This window comes from Callospermophilus lateralis, chromosome 20, assembly GCF_048772815.1.
Source record: "Callospermophilus lateralis isolate mCalLat2 chromosome 20, mCalLat2.hap1, whole genome shotgun sequence".
NCBI lineage: Eukaryota > Metazoa > Chordata > Mammalia > Rodentia > Sciuridae > Callospermophilus > Callospermophilus lateralis.
In genome coordinates, this window is record NC_135324.1 from 11025012 (window position 1) to 11045877 (window position 20866).

Sequence of the window (20866 nt, forward strand, 5' to 3'; positions counted from 1 at the left end):
TAGTCACCCTGTCAACCTGCTCCCAGCCCCGAAGGCCCATTTCACAGCGCACCAGCCCATCGGCCTGGTGGCTGCAGAGGCATCAGGCAGTAACACACGCTGATGGCAAAACGAATGGGTGTGCAGGATGGAATTACACAGTGCTCATCCGTGTAATGCACTGCTCTGTATATTATGGCCCTGGCAGGGGTAGTGTGTATCCCAGCAGGTGACGGGCCTGAGCCAACCCGGTGCCCTTTAGAAGCACTGACTCGGGGCTGGCAGGGATGGCCGGGATCACCTAATTGAGCCTCCCACCTGATGACAGGCGTATTACTGTGGCTGACAGTCACTTCATGTCCCACCACCTTGGCCTCCTCGGCTCCACCTGTGTGCCAAACCCACGGCAGCCCAGCTGTCCAGAACACTCGTGCTCTCCGCTCCTCTCATCTGCAAGGGCTCTGCTGAGAAGGAGCCTCCCTAGAGAAACCTTCCTGACCTTCCTAAGTGAACCCTGTGTGCTCGCCCATCGAGGGCTCCCAACCTGCTATCCACTGGATGAACTGATTCCCAGCTCTCTGCTGCGCCCGCCAGCAAGCTCCCAGAGGAGCTCCCTCATGTGCAGCCAGTCCCCAGCTGTATCACAGCCACCTCCCACGGTGCTCAATAAGTACCAGATTACCTCCTATGGTGCTCAATAAATATTTACTATATGAGCAAATGAACAATAATCCTAAGGATGGTGTCATTTCAAAAATGTCAAGCTTCACGTCTCCGTCTCGAGAAGCTGAAGTTTAACTCAGTGACCAGAAGATTCTTCTATGTGAACGCTAAAAGTCCTGCTAAACGGGGACAACACAGCACACCCGGGACCAGCTGAAGGCATCAGATGTGGTACTGGCACCTCTCAGAGGCTTATCAGGTTTTTGTTCATCACTCTGGCTGGGGAGCCTTAATCCACCTAGTTAGTGGTTCACTACTGTGGCCCCACTGACATAATTGCCCACATCGTTAACAAGGGAGCAGGTAGGACAATCATCCATGGGCCTCCCACCTCAGAACCTGGCTTCCTCCCAGGATGGATAGCTACAAGCTCCTGACTGAACAGGTAGTGGGCTTGGGCTGCAGGCAGACTAATAAAAACATGCTTCTCGAATGCTGGATGGTGAGGGCAGCTCAAACACATCCTCCTTGAATAGCAATAGAATTTTTGAAAACCCTGAATTCAGAGGGAGACGCGTTCTCATATTAGGAGTCAAGCAGCTGGTAGTTTGTAATGAGAAAACCACCGGCCGTCACTCACCAGTAGAGCACTCGCCTAGCATGCACAAGGCCGGAGTTCCATCCCAGCCCTTCAAAAAAAAAATAAATTAATTAAATGAATGAAAAGTTGCAACCATAAATTTAACCCTGCTGCTGCTGGAAGAAGTCCAAAGGGAAAGTCCCTCCAGTTACTCAGAGCAGGGCAAAAAATTACCTACGTGGTCTGGAATCTGGGGCTATTTTATACAGATGTCTGTAGCACAAGTTAATAAGGGGAAGTCAGCCTGCCTTTGATTATTCCAACAGGCTACTGCTGAGGATTGCAAAACTCTTAAGCAAGGCAGGGGTGGGTTTGGCTTTGCAGATTTTTTTAAGTTTTCTTTTCTTTCTTTAAGTCTGTCATCATGGAACTACTTGTTCTTTTGTAAGGGTCTTTCATTCCAGAATCTATTCTGGTGGGACAATATGAAGCCTCCTCAGAAGAAGGCTCTCTGGTCCCCAGCAGCCAGAGTTTTGCAAGTTCAATAGGATGGCGTGTTTAGCTTTCCTGAGGAGAATCTGATGGAATAGTCATTGTCTTCATTCTTTCTTCTTCTTTTTTATTTTTCTGCAGTGCTCAGGATCAAATCAGGCCTTGCACATGCTAAGTGTGTGTTACCACTGAGCTACACCCCTAGCCCACCCAGTACTTTTTTTTTTTCCCTTTAAATGTGGGTTGAGTAATTTCAACTCACAACCTTCAGGTAACAGTTGCCCAAACTCCAGGAATTATCAAACCCACTCTCTTGTTTTCTTGTGGTTCTATTTTATGCCGGAGGAGACAGGAGAGGTCACTCTGCCCGAGGTAAGAGCACAGAAGAGGACATACTGAAACACTGCAGCTCTCCTCCTCCAGGGCATAAGCACAGTGGAATGAGCCACGGAATCCACCTGGTTCCAGAGCAATCCAGCACGGGAGAGAGGGAAGATGGCCAGGACAGGCCCCTCTAATGGAGTGAGTGACCTTAAAAAATCAAGGAAGAAGAAATAGGGGATGGTGGGAAAAATATCCTTTACAGGGGGGAAAAGAAAACCCCAAACTCTTGTGATGTCCTGGAGCTCCACAACTGGGGAGCTCTTGGGAGGGAAAGGGAAAAATATTCTGTTTCCGGAGGCAGCTTCAAGAAATCATGAGTAGGTCCAAGAAACAAGGAAGCTTATGGATTAAAAAGAAAGAAAGGAAAGAGAAGAAAAGGAGGGGGGGGGGGAAGGAGTCAGGGAAGGGGGAAGTGAGACTTTTGAGAGACAGGGGAATTAAAAACTACCATGGCAACAACTCAGTCCACCTACCCTGGCCGCCCACCCACAGCCGGATTCTTTACTGACGCATTTGAGAACAAGCTGGTTCGTACCAGCTCAGGAAGGTGAGCAAACCCATAGAGCTCATTAAATCCCTGTGCAGCCACTCTTGTCTGCCTGCAGATAGTGAGCAAGGAGGATATAAATAGAAGTTATATAACATCTCTTTGTTGATTCCTGTGCTCACCGAAAACATGCGGCATGACCCGGTTTTCCTTTCTAGTTTGTCGGGCCTGCTGCTTGAGGACTGTGAGCCACTGAGGAATTGTCTTAGAGTTCCAACAGCAGGATGCTCATGGCCAGCTTACAGGAGCTCAGGGTGGGTGCCCAGGTCAGAAACCCTCAGGGCTGAGTCCTCCTTGGATTTAAAAAAAAAAAAAAAAAGCCACTAGGTATACTTCAAAAAAATAAGTAAAAAGGTAAGGAATCTTGGGGCCACCTCTTAGAACATCTCCTCATGAAAATAAAGGAATACCAACTCAGCACCCTGGGTCCTAGAAAACCATAAAAAACGGCACTGGGGTTCTTCTAAAGGAGGCCGAGATCCAGCTCTGCAGAGCTGAGTGTTTCTAAATACGCCCCCGACAGAAACAGTTGTCTTTTCCTCCTTAATAGGCCAGGACAGGTAAGAGTCCAGGGGACTGAACGTGTCTGCTCCCCAAGATGCTGAAACAGAAGACAGCTGCACTCAATGCTCAGACCAAGGGCCCCAGTCCAGTCCAACCTGGCCAAACCCTCCGGGCCTCTCGGGCTCCCTCCTCCAGGTGGTTTCAGAGGAGCCTGCGCTCATCAGATACGCTGCGGAGCCCCAGGATGGACTCCTTATCTAACCAGTTGATGCCACCAGACTGCTTCAGAATCGGTTACCATGGGAACACTTCCCTCATGCGCATTCCTTAAGACACTTTGCAGGTGCTGCAGAATTTGCTGCCCTTGGTCTCAGTTGGCTTTCTGTGAGTCCTCGGATGTGTGGCTCCAACCGGGAAGACATTCACTCAAGGATTTCAGAGGCAGCTGTCTTCAAGGGTTAGGCAGGTAGGCCGAGGCTAAATGGGACAGGGGAGCTATGCTGACCCCTCACCCCCAAGTATGTGGAAGCCCCCTTTAGCATTCAAATCTATCTGTGAACCAAAAAACCCTGCAGGACTCTAATCAGCTCAGACTGTGACCTTAGCAAGCCATGCTGTGACTGTCATTCCTACTGTGGGATGTCTTTTCCCATCAGAACTAGTGGATGGCCAAAAAACACAACAGTGCACGCTCTCAGGGGGAACTGGGTATCAGAGGCGAGCAATTAGAATATCAGGGAGCTGCCATTATAGTATTAGGTGTCTAGATGATTCATACAATGACCAGAGCTAGGATTTGTTGTTGCTTTTAGTTGAAGGAGATAAAGAATCAGCAAAAAAGGGCTGCCACTCAGTGGCAGAGCGCTTGCCTAACGTGTGAGGTCCTGGATTTAATCCCTAGCACCGCAAAAAAAAAAAAAAAAAAAAATCAGCAGAACGTATCCAGTGTTACCTAATTACAAACTCTCTGCTATAGTGTGAGGAACCAGACACAGAATTCAAGGGAGGTGTTGCCAGACAGGACAGGAGGCCATACTTGCTGCCCAAACCCTGGTCTGAGGTCACTGAAGCACCTCAGCCCGTCTCGCCTGAGCCCCTGTGCCTTCCCCTATTCTGCATCCCGCAGAGAGCACATATTCTCCCTTCTCCAGTCTGAAGAGTAAGGATCTGGCAGGAACCACTTCGTCTTCATGTGCCGACAGAGCAATGTTGCCAGGTAACAAATGTAGAAATGTACTCTGAAAACTGTATGTGACAATATACAACCTCCGCTCTGCAACTGATAACCGAGGGAGTGTTAAAACACCATGTTCTCTTAACACTTGGGCTTTTGGTGTGAAAATAAAATTAAATGGGATACTTCCTCTTGTAAATATGACACAGGCACACAACTGACACAGGCATCCACTCGCTGGGAAGAGAAGAGCCGCCTGAGCAGCCATCTGCAGTGCACCCCTCTGTGTCCACGACGGATTCCAGAAAACCAAGAACTAATGGATCAAGAGCCTTTCTGAGGGACAAGTTCACCTCTGACCAAAGAAAGCTGCTTCCTTTGTGTAGGTTCACGACTACCTTTAAAACTCACTTCGAGGCAGCACCGACTTGCCTCGAAGATCTATTAACCCACACAAACCCTCAACGACGAGAGACACTGCTCCCCAGCAACAGGGCACCACAGTGACTACAGACCACAGGCTGGTGTCCTCACAAGGGACCCATGCCAATGAAAGCTTGTGTAGCACGAGAGGCAGTTCAGACAGACCTGTGTTCAAATCCCTGCTCTGCAACTGGGTGATCGTGGATAAGACACAAGCTCTTCTGAGACTCCGTTTCCTCCCCTGTAATTGGGAACATCCCATGTAGCTCAGATAAAGCACACACCAGCACCACAAACAGTTACAGGCACAAGATAGAGACAAGAAGTACGCCCTTCCTTTGCCTTCCCCCAACGTGAATATTCCTCAACCAGCAAAGGCTCAGATTTGGGGAGAATCTGGTACATTTAGCATCGCTGAGCAAAACGGGCAAACACTGAGATCTGATAAGCCTCACATTATGCCAATGAACATATGCTTCTTTAGATGCAAATAAAAAACAAAACTCGTTGGTAATATAATCTAACTTTTCACAAGAGCCCTCATCAAATGAGCTGCCCTCGATCTCCATGGAGCGAAAGTTACGCAGGAGAGTCTTCTCATTAACTTTCATAGACCCAGAACCCGGAACTCGCAGGAGGGGAAGCAGCGAGCACGGCATGTATAATTTTTAGGTGGCAAATGAGAGACACCTGGTCTGAAAGAAAAAGCGTTTCGGTTTCCTCCTCTCGTTCACAGCCAAGTTTATAAACAAAGTCAACACATGGGCCGTCAGAACTGTCTTCTGATGTATCAGAAGGAAAGGGCGTCCTCCACAGAGGGCCCACCACCCAGGGGAACACAGGCAGGAAGCCTCAGACGCCACTTTGCCAGGTGAAGAGGAGCAAGGTCCTTGAAGAAGCCACATCAGAAATGGTGGTGTCTTTAAAAATAGGGAAGCAGGGGTCAGACCTCAGGCTCCCTGAGGCAGCTACCGGCTAGCTCGGGATTCTGAGCTAACAGCTTCACCTCTCAGGTCCTGTATCCTCATTAGCAAAAATGGGTCAGATCAGCGCCAACCTCAAAAGGCCACCTAGAAGAGGACGTGAGCTCAGGTAGAGAACACTTCTTAGCCTGGCTCCTCAGATTCTGGGACCCATCATTAGGATCTATAATTATGACTAAGAAGAGGAGGAAACGAGCCCAGGGAGGTGTCTGTGACCTTGCAAGGGTATTTCTCCAAATTGACATTAAGTATTTATTTCCCCTGGGCTCACATTAACTTACTTCTCTCCCACTCCTTGTCAAATGGTAACAAGCATTAAGACACATCTTCATGTTGATATTCAGGATGGATAAGGAGAGCTAAAGTAGCACTGACCTCACAGGGTCAGACTGTCTCCTCCTTCAGGGAGCACCCACCAAAGCCCATGTGCTGGGAAGTCAGATGGGGAATAATTCCGGAAGGAATTACAGTCTTGGGTAAGTAAGTGGGAGAGGGAAGATACACAACCCCAAAGTGACCAGAGCTGTTATTCACAAGCAATGACTATGTGTCAAGCACCAAGCTGAGCCAAGCTTTCTGCATATGATCTCACTGGGTTCCCAGAAGAAGCGACAGGATAGGAATGTGCACACTGATCAGTCACACGCAGGCTGAGCACCCTTCAGCCACCACTTATGGAGACATCTCCAGGGCACTTGGAGGTGAAGACAGATTTGGACTTTGCCTGGTGTGGTTCGACCATCAAACCGGAGTGGAGAAGCTGTCACTGCTAGAGTTGGAAAAAAAAAAAAATTCACAAAAAAAGCACTGTCCAGAGGTGGAGACCATTACCTCTGCCTCGGGGGTCAGGAGGAAGTTTTAGGGAAGGAGACATTTCAACCAGGACTTGGGGAGCCTGCCAGGCAAAGGGGAAGAAGGCACGTCTCACTGGGATGCAGAGAGGCACCCAGTGCGTGGCCAGGCCTGGGATGGAAAGGAGGCAGACACAGAGGCAGGACCGAGTGAGGGGATTAAGTGCAAGAACCCAGGCAGTGTCAGATCCTGCAGGATGCCATGGATTTCACCAAGGTGGCAATGCAATCCATCCACTAGGGAATGAGGTGGTTAGGCGTCCCTGGGGAGCCTCACTGACAAAACTGATCAGAGAGAAACATCCAGAGGCAGTGGAGCTGAGGGAGTCTGTCTCAGTCTCCAGGTGAAAGGCCATCAGCCCCAGGACTCAGATGGCCCTATGCTGGCAAGTGATATGCAAGGTGGTCTAGAGGACACTCAGAAGCCACAGGGTCTTGCTCCCAATTCTTTTTCCATCCCCGCCTGGGCTACTTCAGGCATATTTACTTCAGTGCTGATGCTCCCTGAATGCCCTAACCGGGTGCTGGGTGTCACACCACCGGAAGGCAGAATGGGCACAGAATTGGTTCCTGGAGAGAAAGGTAGCTAGCTGGGGTGACTGGGGCCCACTGACAGAGATATGGCACCAGAAGAGGCAATGAGCTGAGGAGAGGGACACTGGGGTCAGGCCAACTTCAAATTCACAGGTGGAGACACCCAACAGGGACTAGAACAGAAATCGAGAAAGTGGCAGAGAGGTGGGGCAGGAGCTAGATCTTTGGGAACTGCTGGCATGAATGTTATCTGAAAGGCTTGGGAGCAAATGAGATGACGAAGGAAGCATGCAGAGAAAAGCCAAAAGGGCTGCAGGTGAGATTCCCACGTCTCAGATATTTTAAGGGCATTTGCCTCGGGGAGCCTGGTGTTAACCACTGAGAAAACCTGTGTGGAGGCTCAGAAATAGAATGTGAGGCCACCAGGAAGTGACTAACCTTAAAATGAGATGCACTGGGTAGGACAGTGGGGAGGGCTCGCATATCACAAGCCTGGAATCTCAGGTATTTCGACTCTCAAGCTGCGTATAGGACGATTCCCAGAGGATGGCCGCCTCGCCTGCCTCCCAATCCCTGTGGAAAGGTGGCAAGCAGGGGCGGGGGCACCGTGAAGGGAAAGGGAGGACCAACCTTAGGAAGGACACTATCCTCTGAAAATGAACCCCATCTGACCCACCCCACTCCCTCCAAAAAAAAAAAAAAAAAAGGAAAGAAAAAGAAGAGATTTCTCTTTCCCTTAATCCCCACTTAGCTAAGTGACCAAAATATCTTGGGACGGAGGACATGGCTCTTCTAAAGAATATTTACCTAAAACCTGTCATTGCCATCCCCGGGGTGGGGAAGACCACAGACCAGAGGGGTAAAAGTTCTTTCCCTTAAGTAGCTTAATATGGAGGTAATAAATTGAGCAAACCCAGGAGCTGGCAAATCCAGGAGCTGAAGGACTAAATGGCAAATCTCTTAGGTGTCATCAGCCACACGGTTGCTGTCACAACTGCCTAACTCTGTCCTTGAGGCACAAATGCAGCTGCAGATAATCCCAAGGGCCAGCCCTGGCTGTGTTCCAATAATGCTTCATACACTCAGTCACCGGCTGGATCTGGCCCTGGGGCCACCACTGCCCATCCCTGGACATGTCACAGACAGAGAGGACATAGTGGGGTCAGCTTGGCAGTTCCTAAGAGGTGTCCCCTACTCAGAAGTCATTAGAGAAAGTTAGGAGGGCACAGAACTCTTGCTGAACCTGCAGGACAAGAAAGAGAGGGCTGGGGCTCAATGGTAGAGCGCTTGCCTCTCACATGTGAGGCACTGGGTTTGATGCTCGGCACCACATAAAAAATGAATAAAACAAAATAAAGATATTGTATGTGGGACACCACCCACAAAGCGACTTGAGTGGTCTTTAAAAAAAAAAAGAAAAAGAAAAAATGGCGAGCAACCTAGACCCAGTGTGGACCCAGGCACATAAAATGAAATGCCAGCTTATGTAGCTTAGTTTACTGCGGATTTTTTTTTTTTCCTGCTTCTTATTCAAATTTTGGAGACCACAGAAAACAAGAGGGCTCTTTTGAAGACATCTCCCCTTAGAAACTCCTTCCTGATTATAGGTTTCCCAGGAAGGCAGGAAGATTAGAATTCTGCTTCTAAAGATCTCCTCCTCCCCCACAACTGCAGTCCTCAGGGAAGATGTACATGGAAGTCCCCTCCTGCTCATGTGGTTGGCTTGCCACTCACGAAGGAAGAGAATAATACCAGATTTCTAGTTGCTCTATGAACGCAAACAGAGTGAACTCGTCCACCTCCAAGGGACAAAGGGACTGCACTTCTTCTAACCCAGGTGAAGCAGGCTGCTCACTGCTGCAGTAACATCCTTCCTTGAAATGCAAAACCGAGGGTCAGTTGGTTCAGATGTCACTGTGTGTGTGCTGTCACTTCAAGAGTCAACACTCATGACAACCAGGGCTGGGCTGAGCCGCTCAAGACTGACATGCCCAAGAATGGTAACTACTTTTGGAATTTGGAGCTTCCATCTCAAGACCTGGATTTAGACCGATAATCCTAAAGGACTTGTTCAAGGACCCTCTGGTGTCCTGGGTACGGAGGAGATGGTAAAGTGCTTACGTCCAAAGCACCAGAGGGACAGAGGGAAGGTATGGGGCCAGGGAGCCCTGGGCACCACAGAGAAGCAAGGGCACTGTCCTTCTGCCTTCTGCTTCATCCGGAAGGTAAGCAGGTCTAAGCCACTTGAACTGAAGGCAACCAAGTTTCCCAACCCTCTGGGTCTCCAAACTCATTTAAAATATACAGACAACAGGAGGGAGTTAGGGAAAATGAGTGTGCAAACAACAGGAAAGACAGCATCCTGCAGGCTCACTGATAATAAGCCACTTCACAACACAAAACAAAAAGCAGAAGTAGAATTTTTTTTTTTTTTTGTACCAGGGACTAAACCTAGGTGCACTTAACCACTCATCCACATCCCCTGCCCTTTGTTATATTTTATTTAGAGATCTCACTAAGTTGCTGAGGCTGACTTTGAACTCAGGATCCTCCTGCCTCAGCCTCCAGAGCTGCTGGGATTACAGGCATGTGCCAACACACCGGCCAGAAGTAGGATTTTTGACAGAAAACAAATGTCATAAAATGAAAACTGCCTCTGAATAACAAAATTTCACTCATCAATAAAAAAATAAGCACCATGGATCTTGGGTGTGCTGTAGGAGTCGGCACACGGGAAGTCCTCTCCGAGATCTCTTGTCCACTGGTCCAGGAGCCCCCTGAGGTAGGCGCTGCCATCAGCCTGCTCTCCAAGAACCAGGCAGGGAGAGGTCAAGGACTATGCTCAGAGGCCTGGGGTAGAACTGGGGGCAGAGGCAGGGACCTGGCCTTCCCACTCCACGGAACTTAGACCAGCAGCAGCCACTCTGCAGGGTCCCCTGGGCCATTCAGTAGACCCCTAAGTTCTTTCATTACTCTTCTCAATCACCCTGTGATGGGAGGACCAGGTCTTTCTAACCCTCATTTTAGAGGATAAAGAGTTCCAAAGGGGTCCTGGGAACAGCCAGGGTCATCCGAGGCTGACAGGACAGAGCTGGATTCCAACGCGAGGGCCCTGCCTGGGAGGCCAAGGTCCTCTCCCCAGACTCCCAAGCTTCAGTCCACCATTTCTCAAAGGAGGGCCAGCACCTCGAGCGGGGGCCCCCACACCCATCCTGGGGCAGACCCCTCCTGGCTTCCACACAGGGGCTCAGCCTCCAGGGGAGTCTGCAGGAGACAGCCAGCTGCCTCCCTCCCTCCTGGTTGCCAGCAGCTCCCTAACCCCCGCATGCTGGGAAGAGAACTGCCGACTCCCCTGCTGGCCAACTCCTTTCCCACATGGATAAAACCTGAGGTTAGAAAACACCACTCACACTGACTCATCTCTGACTTCCCTGCCAAAAACAACACCCATTTACGTAACTCGCTCACACACCAATCTTTTCCTCCTCCTCAGGGTGACCGCCCTGTCCAACCAAGGCCAATCTCCTCCCAAGCTGGCCTTCCGCTGCCAGAGAGGCAAATCAAACCACCCTCTCCACCCTCGTCTCCCTGCTCCGTGGGGTCAGGGGCAGCCCAACCCACACGTCCCTCCCACGCTGGGCTCCCAGACGTAGCTCTTGGAAGGGGTGCAAGATGTCATCTCTAATACCGGCTCTTGGGCTGATTTCTTAAGTCAGTCTCAGAAAGCAAAAGAGTGGTTGGGGGAAGGCCCTGGAGAACCAGGGATCCCTCTCCCAGGACCCAGTTTGCAGGCCAGCTTCCTGAAGGAGCGCCTCTCACATTTTCCATCTCTGGTTGCCTACGTGCAGAAAGGAAAACTCTGTTGGGGTGTGTCTGGAGCTTAGACCTTGGCAGAGAAAGAGCTGTGGGCAGCCACTCGATACATAAAATTCACTGAGCTTCTGTAAACCGGAAGCGAGTCATCCAAGAAAGAAATTTAAAAAATATGTACTCCATCAGTCGGCTCTGAAGTCCTCCACAGCGGGACTGGCTCACATGTCTCACAACATCTGTATTTGCTTTGAAAAAGAAAAAAAAAAAAGCCACACATGTGCAACCACAGACCCTCCTTCTCTGGGTTCCAGGTAAGGACAGTCCTGTTCTCCTGTAGGCAAGAGGAAGCAAGGGAAACTTCCCCCGGGTGCTGGTGGGAACATCTTAGGAGGAAGGAACAGAGAAATTGGCAGGGACTCGAAGGACGGATATAAAGTGCTGTGAGGCTTGTGGAGCCCTGTGTGTGCCAGAAATTAATTCATAAGCAAATGCTTATTTTATAGTTTCCCACTTGCTACAAAACATCAAGCAGAAAGGAAATATTTCTTCTGGGGGATGGCAGGAAGGGGGTGGCATCACAGTGGGGACAAAGAATCAGGAAGCACACTGGGAGATGAGCTTCATCCCACGGCTTGATAACTATGTCCCCATTTCCGGAGAAACCAAGGTCTCCTCCAAGCAGAGGGCTCAGTGTGACACCTGAGCTGCTTGGACGGCACCAAGTAGGAGGGTCTAGAGGTGAGATCCATCCTCAGATATTCCCTCCATTAGAGAAGCTGGGGCAGGCAGAGAAGATGCTGGAAGCCCTGGAGGCACTGTCCCTAGGGGCCCATTCTGCCAGACTGGGAAACCACCTCCATTTGCCCTCCAGGCATCCCAGGGCTTTGGGTGGTGAGGGCAGAGATGACTGGGTTTCAGAAGAAGGGAGCGGACTGCAGGGAGCTGAGCAAGCCTCGCTTCATCATTATTTTTGGTTTCCCACAAACTGAATCCTTCAGGTTCGGGCAATGAGATTCACAATGTCTAAAGAGCTGTGTCCCAGGGACCTTACCCTTAAGACAGGACTGAATTTTTCACACACCTTCCAAAAGGGGACGATGAGTCAACACTTTTGCAAAGGAGGAAATGAACTCCCAAGGAAAACCAAACTCTTCAGTTCCCCTGACGATGGTGTCCCCCTACTCTGGAGCTGCAGCACCGTGCTCGGGGGCTTGAGGGACTCATGATGGGTGCTCCCTCAGTCACAATCAGCCCCCTTCCCACAGGGTGACAAGGAGACCCAACTGCCTCCCTCCTGCTCTGCATGTCCCCCTCACAACCTGAGGCCCAAGTGTGCTTCCCCACCCTTGAAACGGGACTCACCACCAGCTTTGAACCACACCATGCGTGGGGCAGAAGTGACATTCTAGGAATTCCAAAACCGGGCCAAACACTGGCTTTAAAACGACTGAGCAACTGAGCGCTTCCACTTCCTGTTTCTTGAAGCTCTGCTCTCAGAACCAGACTACCATGCTCTAGGAAGCCAAACCACACCAAGAATCAAGTCACAGCACCAAGTGCTCCCCCGGCTTCCCAGCTGGATAGAACCCCGGCAGCCCTGGCCCAGCCACATGGAGCCTAAGAACCGCCCAGCTGAGCCCGAGCACAGGAATCACACTGTCATGGCTTAAGTTTTGAGGTGGTTTCTCAGATAACAAAAATGGACATGGTGGGTGGGGAGGAAAGAGGCTTAAGACCCCTGGGGTGGGGTCTCATCTAGTCGGTAGCTCTAAGTCAAAGCTTCCTTGAACTTCTCAACCACAAGGATGCTGCATGCCCAGCACATCTCACAGTGGCCCAGGGGCACTCAAATGAGCTGCCTTGAATACAAGGGCTTCCTAAATGGTAAACCACCAACAGAATGAAGCTGGCCACTAGTCCTATTGATCTTCTCTACTGAACTCTCCAACTCGGACTTCACCCCCCGATGCCTCTGTCTCTGGAGGTGACAAGTTCTGACCCTTCCAGGAGGAGCCACACCATCCTCCTTTGTAGGGCACCTGCCACTCTTGCTCAGATCATGCTGAAGAATGAAGCCACAGAGTGATGGAGGAGTTTGGGATGTCAAGAGCCTTGGTTCAAATCTTAGCTCCACTTTTTCCTGCTCATATCGATTGCCGGCAAATTCCTTAATTATTTTGAGCTTTGCTTTCCTCATCTATAAAAAGGGATCATCATGGCTTCCACCTCCGAGGGAGACTGTAAGGATCAAATGAGATGCTCTATCCAAAGCAGCTGCACTTAATGAATGTTGGTTATAATTACGTCCTCAAATTTTTACATTTTTCTCTTTTTGGTACCAGGGACTGAACCCCTAGCCATTCAACCACATCCCCAGCCCTTTTTATTTTGAGACAAGGTCTCACTAGATTGCTTACAGCCTTGCTAAACTGCTGAGGCTGCTTTGAACCCGCAATCCTCCTGCCTCAGCCTCCTGAGCTGCTGGAATTACAGGGGTGTGCCACTACGCCCAGAAAACTTTTACTTTTCTTAAATTCTAAAACTATCATATGGTAATAATTGACTTTTTGGTTTTTGATTATATCAATTCTCACACCTGTGTAGATTTATGTGCTCCCCTTCCCCCCATCAAAAGGCAGACACACAACGAGTTCTCTCTCGCCAGATACTTTTTGGTGATATTCCTTTATAGCTAAATTCTCCTCTTACCCCAAACCCTGGTGAGTGGTGTTCTGTTCTTTTTTCACTAGACTCTTTGAACTACTGTGTGTCACCTTCTGTGATGACTTCTTTCACTCAGCCTACTAATACTGCTTAGATACATCCAAATTACTGCATTTATCAACAATGTGCTCCTTTTTAATTGCTGGATAGTATTTTGCCACATGGCTATACTGTGGCTGATTTGCTGAATTATCACTTTTTAAAATAATTATTTCCACAAGCCAAGGAAGGATTCAGCTGCGCTTCACTCCTAGGTTCTAAGACTCCCTGGGGAAATTTTGATGATTGCTGAATAGTGTCCTGACTCAAAGCATGCAAGGGACCCAGAAGTCCACGCATTCCTCATACTTGAAAGACATGGGAACCGAAGCCCAGGGATAAATTGCCTAACCTCACACAAAACTGAATCTGAAAGCTGGTCTCTTTTTCTCCTGCCCATGGGAAACCAGGTCCTGGGAGGAGTTCTTGCTAGACATATGCACCTTTTGCAGACGACGCTTGGACAAGCAAGAGCTAATCCTGCCTGCCTGCCTCCTGGTGATTGCCCTTTCTGCCACCTGTCTCTGGGAACACTGGGAGCCCACCCGACCAGAGGCCAGTTTCCCTTCCTGGGGCTGCGCACGTCATCACATCGTGCAGAACAGGAAGTGATAATGTGCACGGAGTTCAGCTGGAGCAGCCCTGCCCTTAATGGATGACAGCACTTCAGCAATCATTAACAGCCACCGCTGCAGGCTGAGCCAAAGCCAGACTGGCCTCCCAGCTGCTCATTTACTACTTTGAACCAGCTTCGCTCCAGCAAGATGAAACTGTGAATCACCCTCCCTGGGGCTTCAGGGTTCCTGTCCTCAACTGGCCCCAGACACAACCCTAGTTCCACATTAATTTCTCAGAGAAAGAGAAGCCTGGGGCCAAGGGGAGCTCACAGAGTCAACTCTAGGCTGGAAGAAATTTTCCTACGAGGCACTCTGTCAGAACGGGGCCCCCAGAAGTCACAGTGGGGGCAGAGCCACGCCCTCCCATCCTGGTCCAGGGTCCCCACCACCCCAGGCCCCCCACTCCTGAGCACCGGTTCCCTGGAGGGACGGCAGCTCCACTTCCCAAGAGGCTGAACTCCTGCCACTCCATCGCAGGGTTTCATCTGGATCCCAAGCAAGTGAGTCATGAATGTGTAAAAACATGAACTAATATTCATAATCACTGTACAAGATAAAGAACTCGAAGGAAAACCAGCTTCTGTGTGCCTTGCCATTGCCATCAGGGGTGCTCTGTGGAAAACACAGCTTCTCACCAGAATCCCAGACTTCATCTCCCCAGCCAGCCCCAGCTCTGGCAGCCCTCAGCCCCATGAATCCTTCATCCATGGCGTCTCAGGCACCTACCCATCCCCGGGATGTGCAGCCTCCAGAGACCCTGGGACCTCTGACTCCACTGCCTGCCTCCCATCAGGTGCCACTTCAGTCAACATCCACTGGTGCCCAGGCTGGACCTCAGGAGGGAACATCATAGTGTCCCTGTCCCTCCTCCCTCCCCCATCGGTCCCAAGAAGGCCCAGGTTCTCTCTTCCTCCACCACAGTTTTCTGAAGTATCACTTAGGTGCAGCAAAGCACGCCAACTTCAAATGTACACGCCATATGTCAACCCGGGTGCGCTGGTGCAACCGCCACTCAAACACATAGGTTGTGTTTCCAGCACCCGAGGAGCTCCCTCATGTCCCTCCTAGAGAATGCCCTCTCCTGAGCTGTGGCCTGAGATTCATCTGGAGTTCAAGTTCTTTTACCTCTCCCCTAACTTACTACGTAATTTCAATAGATAAATTTTATTGTGTATACTTAGGGTCTACAACATGCTATTATGAAATGCACGCAGACAGTAAGAGGTTGCTATAGCGAAGCAAATTAACCATTCATCGCAGCTATGTGTGCATGTGTGTGTGTGACAATAGCAGTAAAAGTCTTCTCATTCAGAAAGAAGTCCACAACCGGTGTGACTTCATTACCCAGAGTCCTCACAGTGCTCATCAGATCTCTACACCTGTTGATCTCACACACCTGCCACTTGGCAAATTAAGTTTGCAATTACTGACTGCCTCCTTCTCGACCCTGGGTCCCTGAGCTGACCTGTGCTGTGCTGCTGGATTCCTGAGGTACAGCTCTGAGGCCCATGGAGGCTTCAGGGTAGGGCACACACCTCCAGCCTCCATCCCTCGGCCCTTCCCCTCTCCTGCACATCGTCCCCTGGTTTCTCTGGGCTTTGTCTTTCATGGAGTGTGACCAAATCTCCCTGGGCTGCAAGCTCCAATCCCAGTTTCTGTCTCACAGACCCATGGACTCCTCATCCGGGTGTTGCTGCTACCTCTTAGATGCACACTATCGATCCTACTCTGTGGCTCACACTACATAATGTGCCAGCCACAGTCTCCTGTGTCTATATGCACTCTCACATCCTTGCTGTTCCAGTTCTTGAGATAGCTTCTGGAACTCTGGAATTTCTCAAATTAGCTTTTTTAGAAATTGGGGAAGGGAGGAAATGACCTAGGATTTCTTATTTGGCCCAATATGGGGGGGGGGGGGAATCATCACCCACTATCAATAGTATTTTATCCATGTAAATGGATAAAAATGAACATTGCAGAGAGATAACCTCAGAATAAAAGGATCTGGCATTCCGTCAACACGCTGGCCTGTGAAAAACCCACATTGCCCTCATTTTTTACACTTGCTCTAAAGAAAATTCTCGTAGACCAACTGGTTCCAGGGCCTAGAGACCCCATTGCCCTGCACCCCCCAGTAGAGAAACACCGACACAGGAAACACTCAATGGGTGCTCAGTGCAGCTGCTCTGGGCACAGAAAACTATGGGGTTCACAGACAAGCTGCTTTTCAGCACTCCAACACGTGAACCCAACACCACGAGGTTGCGGGGGGTGACACCCCAAAGACCAGGAGGACAGAGGGCCTGGCCATTCTCAGTGGCAGAATCGAGCAGCAATCCCAATGTGTTATGTGTCCACATGACAACTCAAGATAAGCTGCAGGCTCTGTTGTTGGCACAGGTGACTGTCATGATCACTAATCTCAACCCTGCATGGTGCATAATAACCAATCCTGAAGTGCTTATGGGGGTAAGTGGAGGCCAGAGGGCCAGGAGGTAGGGCCACCACAGCCAGCTATGCATGGCTGAAGAGTGAGCCAGGCTGAAAGCTCACCTGTGCTGCACCCGCCGTGCCAGTGCCCTGGCCTGGGGTCCTTCTATCCCCTGGAGGAAACGCCCTTTTCTGATTTGCACAAAGAACCAAGATTCTAGTGACTCAGACCCTGGATTTCAATTCAAGGCTCACAATACCTCTGGTCAAATATACACATACACATACACACACACACACACACACACAAACATCCAGTGAATCCAGTGAACCCTTGTTCAAAGAGCTAACAAAGGATGCATGCAGAACAGGATATTAAAAGTATTTAAGGGAACCATCTTAAATGACATTTCTAGCTCAGCATGGAGGTGGGGCACACATAGCCACTCAGAAGGCTGAGGCAGGAGGATCACTGGAGCCCAGGAGTTCAGGGCCACCCTGGGCAACACAAGGGACTCCCATATCTCAAAAAAAAAAAAAAAAAGAAAGCCGTTTTTTTCTTAAAAGTTTTATTATTTACATATTATTAAAATTCATTAAATTGTCTCTTGAATGACTTCTACCAAGATTCTAGCTTTAAACATTAATTTTTAATAAATATCACACCCAGTTAATAAAAACTCATCAACTCATATTTGACTATTCTGGTTCTTCCCTATTTGTTCCTATTAGTTTAAAATAGTTTTATTTAACTTTAGTGAAAAGGTAGAGAAATCTATACTAAGCAGCATCTGCAGTGTCTACAGATATAAAAACTAAATCTTCTTTTTTTTTTTTGTACTAGGGATTGAATCAGTGCAGTGTTTAACCACTGAGTCACAGTCCAGCCCTTTTTGTTTTGAGACAGGGTCTCACTAAGTTGCTTATGGCCTTGCTAACTTGCAGATGCTGGCTTCCAACTTGCAATCCTCCTGCCCCAGCCTCCTGATCTGCTGGGATTACAGGCACTTAGCTAAAATTTAAATCTTCTATATAGTACACAGAGCCCAAACACTCTTTGGGTCATCTGGTGATGAACTCATCCTCATTGTTGGATGAAAACTATAAATAAAATTCATTTAATGGTTCATTCAACAAACCTGGGTCAGGTTTGTTTGTATACCCTCAGTGTTTTCTCAGCTCTCAAATGAAACTCATGTTTTGGAACGATAAGTGAAATGATGAAACATTCACATCGAGGTATCAACGTGGGCGGTCCCTCATACAAGGCCTGGCCCCTCCCAGGTAAGAGGCCCCAGAGGATGCTCCTCCCGCTCGGCAGACATGTTCCAACAGCTGCCTTCTTACCTGGATGGTGGTGTTGCCTCCTTCCAGAAGGGCGATGGCCAGGAGGATGCTTTCATGGAACACCCGGTCACTGGACGCATTCATGATGAGGTCGATGACCAGATTGGAGGCCCCCTCCTTGTCAAGGTGACACTGAACCTCGGCCAGGCTCATCTCACCCCTGCTCATGGAACTGGATCCTGAACCTCCCCCTGAGAAGACAGAACATTGCTCTCACCAAACGAGACAGGATAGTGAATGAACACTTCTGCACGCTCATGCTGCCGAACACATCAGACACTCACGCTTTCCCTGAATGAGCTCTCCTTACCCTCTCAACACCCCCCGAAGGAAGTGCTACTTACTAACACAGAGAGAAGAAGTGGGGTGCTCAAGGATGCCCAGCTTCCAGTAAAGTGGCAGAGATGGTGCTGAACTCAGGTAAATAAGCTGAAGGAAAAATGACATTTCCTTCAAAGTCCTCTAGCCAGGACTAGTACATTAAAATACAATCACTTGGGGCAGAATTATCAAGTACTGGTTTAAGAGATGGACCACACTGACCCACTATGAAACACTTCTAAGGAAGCATGACTGTAATGATCATTGCAGCCCTCTTTCTCCAAACCCACCATAGCCCCAGACTCATCTGGTCCATTCATTCAACATTGATGCAGGGCTTGGCATGGAGGCAAGCACTAGGGACAGGGAAAATGGGCTGCTGAACTGACAGAAAGACCATCCCTATCACATAATGGGCAACTTGGAAGCTCCGTTTTCATACAGCTTCAGACCAAATGGATACACCTAAGAAAACGAGCCTGTGCCATTCATTGGAAAGGATTCTGCATGGTTGCAAAGTATTTAAGAACATGCCTTATATGACCATGGGCAATGCCACAAATATTAGTGCACATGGATGAAAGGATTGATCGGAATCAGGAAGCAGAAAACTGTCCATCAGCCCTTCCCTGCTGAGGTCAAGTAAAATGCCCTTCCTTTGCACTGCTTGTCCAGTGAGTACAAGGTGGAAATGGCTTGCACTGTCTTCTCTGCTACAGCTTCTTACAGCTGAATCTGTCTCCTCGCATTTCCCCCATGATACTTCCCAATGGCCTCACCTATTGTCAAAGGACCCTACTATAGAAGGTAAAGAGAAAACACTTTCAGATGTTGCCCAAGAAACTTGTGCATGAGAATGACATGGGATTTTAAGGTTTGAAAAGCTGAGCTCAGGGATGTGCCAAGAGAACCCCATTGTTCCCAAAGTGCACACAGCTCCAGGAACTGAGCAGATACACTTGAAGTTCCAGCTGGTGAGGAATCCCCACTCCCTCCCTAGGAGCTGCTAGGATAAATGTATTCAACCTGAAACACAAAGTATCTCTGTGCTTTGCTTGGGACCCATCAAGGATCTGAAGCTTACTTAACAATCACCAGGCAATCAGACAACTCTCATTGGTGCTCTGGGCACTGAGCTCCCAGATCACCCCAAACTCAAAACTATGTAGGACCCAGCATGGAGTCAATGTTTTTAAAAATTTTCACTTTGATTGTGCTTACGCTGATTTGGAACATCTTCAAAGGTCTGCTCTTAAGCCCTTTTGAATAGGACTCTTAGTTATCTTGTCAACTCCCACAGGAGTTTGGGGGTGCACATGGCACGCACATTGGAACTATATAGGCCAGGTTCAAATTACAAATGAGCCCTCACGAGCTTCCATTTCTTCTGTTGAACTGACATAAAGACAGTACCCCTCATATGATGGGCAACTTGAAAGATAAAATGAGACGAAGGATACAGAGCGCTTGGGAAAGCCCCTGGCACTCAGTAAGTACATAATACATGGCACTTTTCACCTTCCTGGCTGCCAACATCCTCCTCATTTTATGGGAAAACATGAGTCCTAATGGCCACAGGGAAATGTACAATAAAATCTAGTTCCTTGAGTCATTCAAACATCACCAAGAGGGCTATCACTTGGGAAAGAGGGACAAAGCCTTCATCAATACCTAATTGTGGGGCAGGGCTATTTTTCAGGGAAACAGGTTTAGACCTCAGTTTGACAGCAGATCACAGACCAAACACATTGTTAAGAAAACACAAATCCATCTAAGTTCAACCTGTGGAACAGCAGTATACATGCAGCTACTCATCAGCACGGTACGCAGCCTACCTCCTCCCCCAGGCTTGCTGGGTCCTCCTGGTGACAGTGGGCCATTGCCAAAGCTGGTCAGGCTCTCTCTTCTTCCTGAAGGTCTGATGTTTCCATAGTAACGGTTGACCAGAATTTGCCTGAGTGCCTCACCCTTGATTCAAACAGGATAATGAAATCAGGTTCTAGATTTAATGCATAACTGAACGACTAATACTCAAAAAAGAAAACAACAGCAACAACAACAAGGGGGTATTTGGGTATAATTGGCCCAGTTTCACTCCATGAACATGAGTAAATGATTAATAAAAAGCATTTGAAAACTCTGATGTTAACTTCAATATTTTCTCCAGAAAAATGGATTTTTTAAAGGACAGCAATCTAGAATATGACATATCTGAAGTGATAATCACACATTGATAAAGAATGCTAATTTTGAAGAGCAAATAACAATAATAAAGACGTATGGGAAATCTGAAAATCCTACAGGTCAGCTTCTATATGCTGGTATAAAAATGCTACTCCAACCATAGGGCTTCCTACCAAGGTCCCAAGAAAACACTAAGATACCAGAGTAAGAGAGAATAAGCCAGTATAATGACATAAGCCCAAAGTAAGCCCTTCTTATAATGATAGTCGATAGGCTA

The 20866-nt window shown here is 48.8% G+C and overlaps 1 protein-coding gene across 17 annotated transcripts in view; it reads right to left on the bottom strand.

Moving 5' to 3' along the window:
* The window catches only part of Itpr1 (inositol 1,4,5-trisphosphate receptor type 1), a 307630-nt gene that overhangs the window by 81733 nt on the left and 205031 nt on the right, over nt 1-20866 (bottom strand). For all 17 annotated transcript variants that reach the window (XM_076841084.1, XM_076841099.1, XM_076841098.1 and 14 more), the window contains 2 exons: nt 20241-20373; nt 18085-18275 (listed from right to left, as the gene is read on the bottom strand). In XM_076841084.1, coding sequence (XP_076697199.1) covers nt 18085-18275; nt 20241-20373 — 324 coding nt within the window. The remainder of the gene's footprint in view (nt 1-18084; nt 18276-20240; nt 20374-20866) is intronic.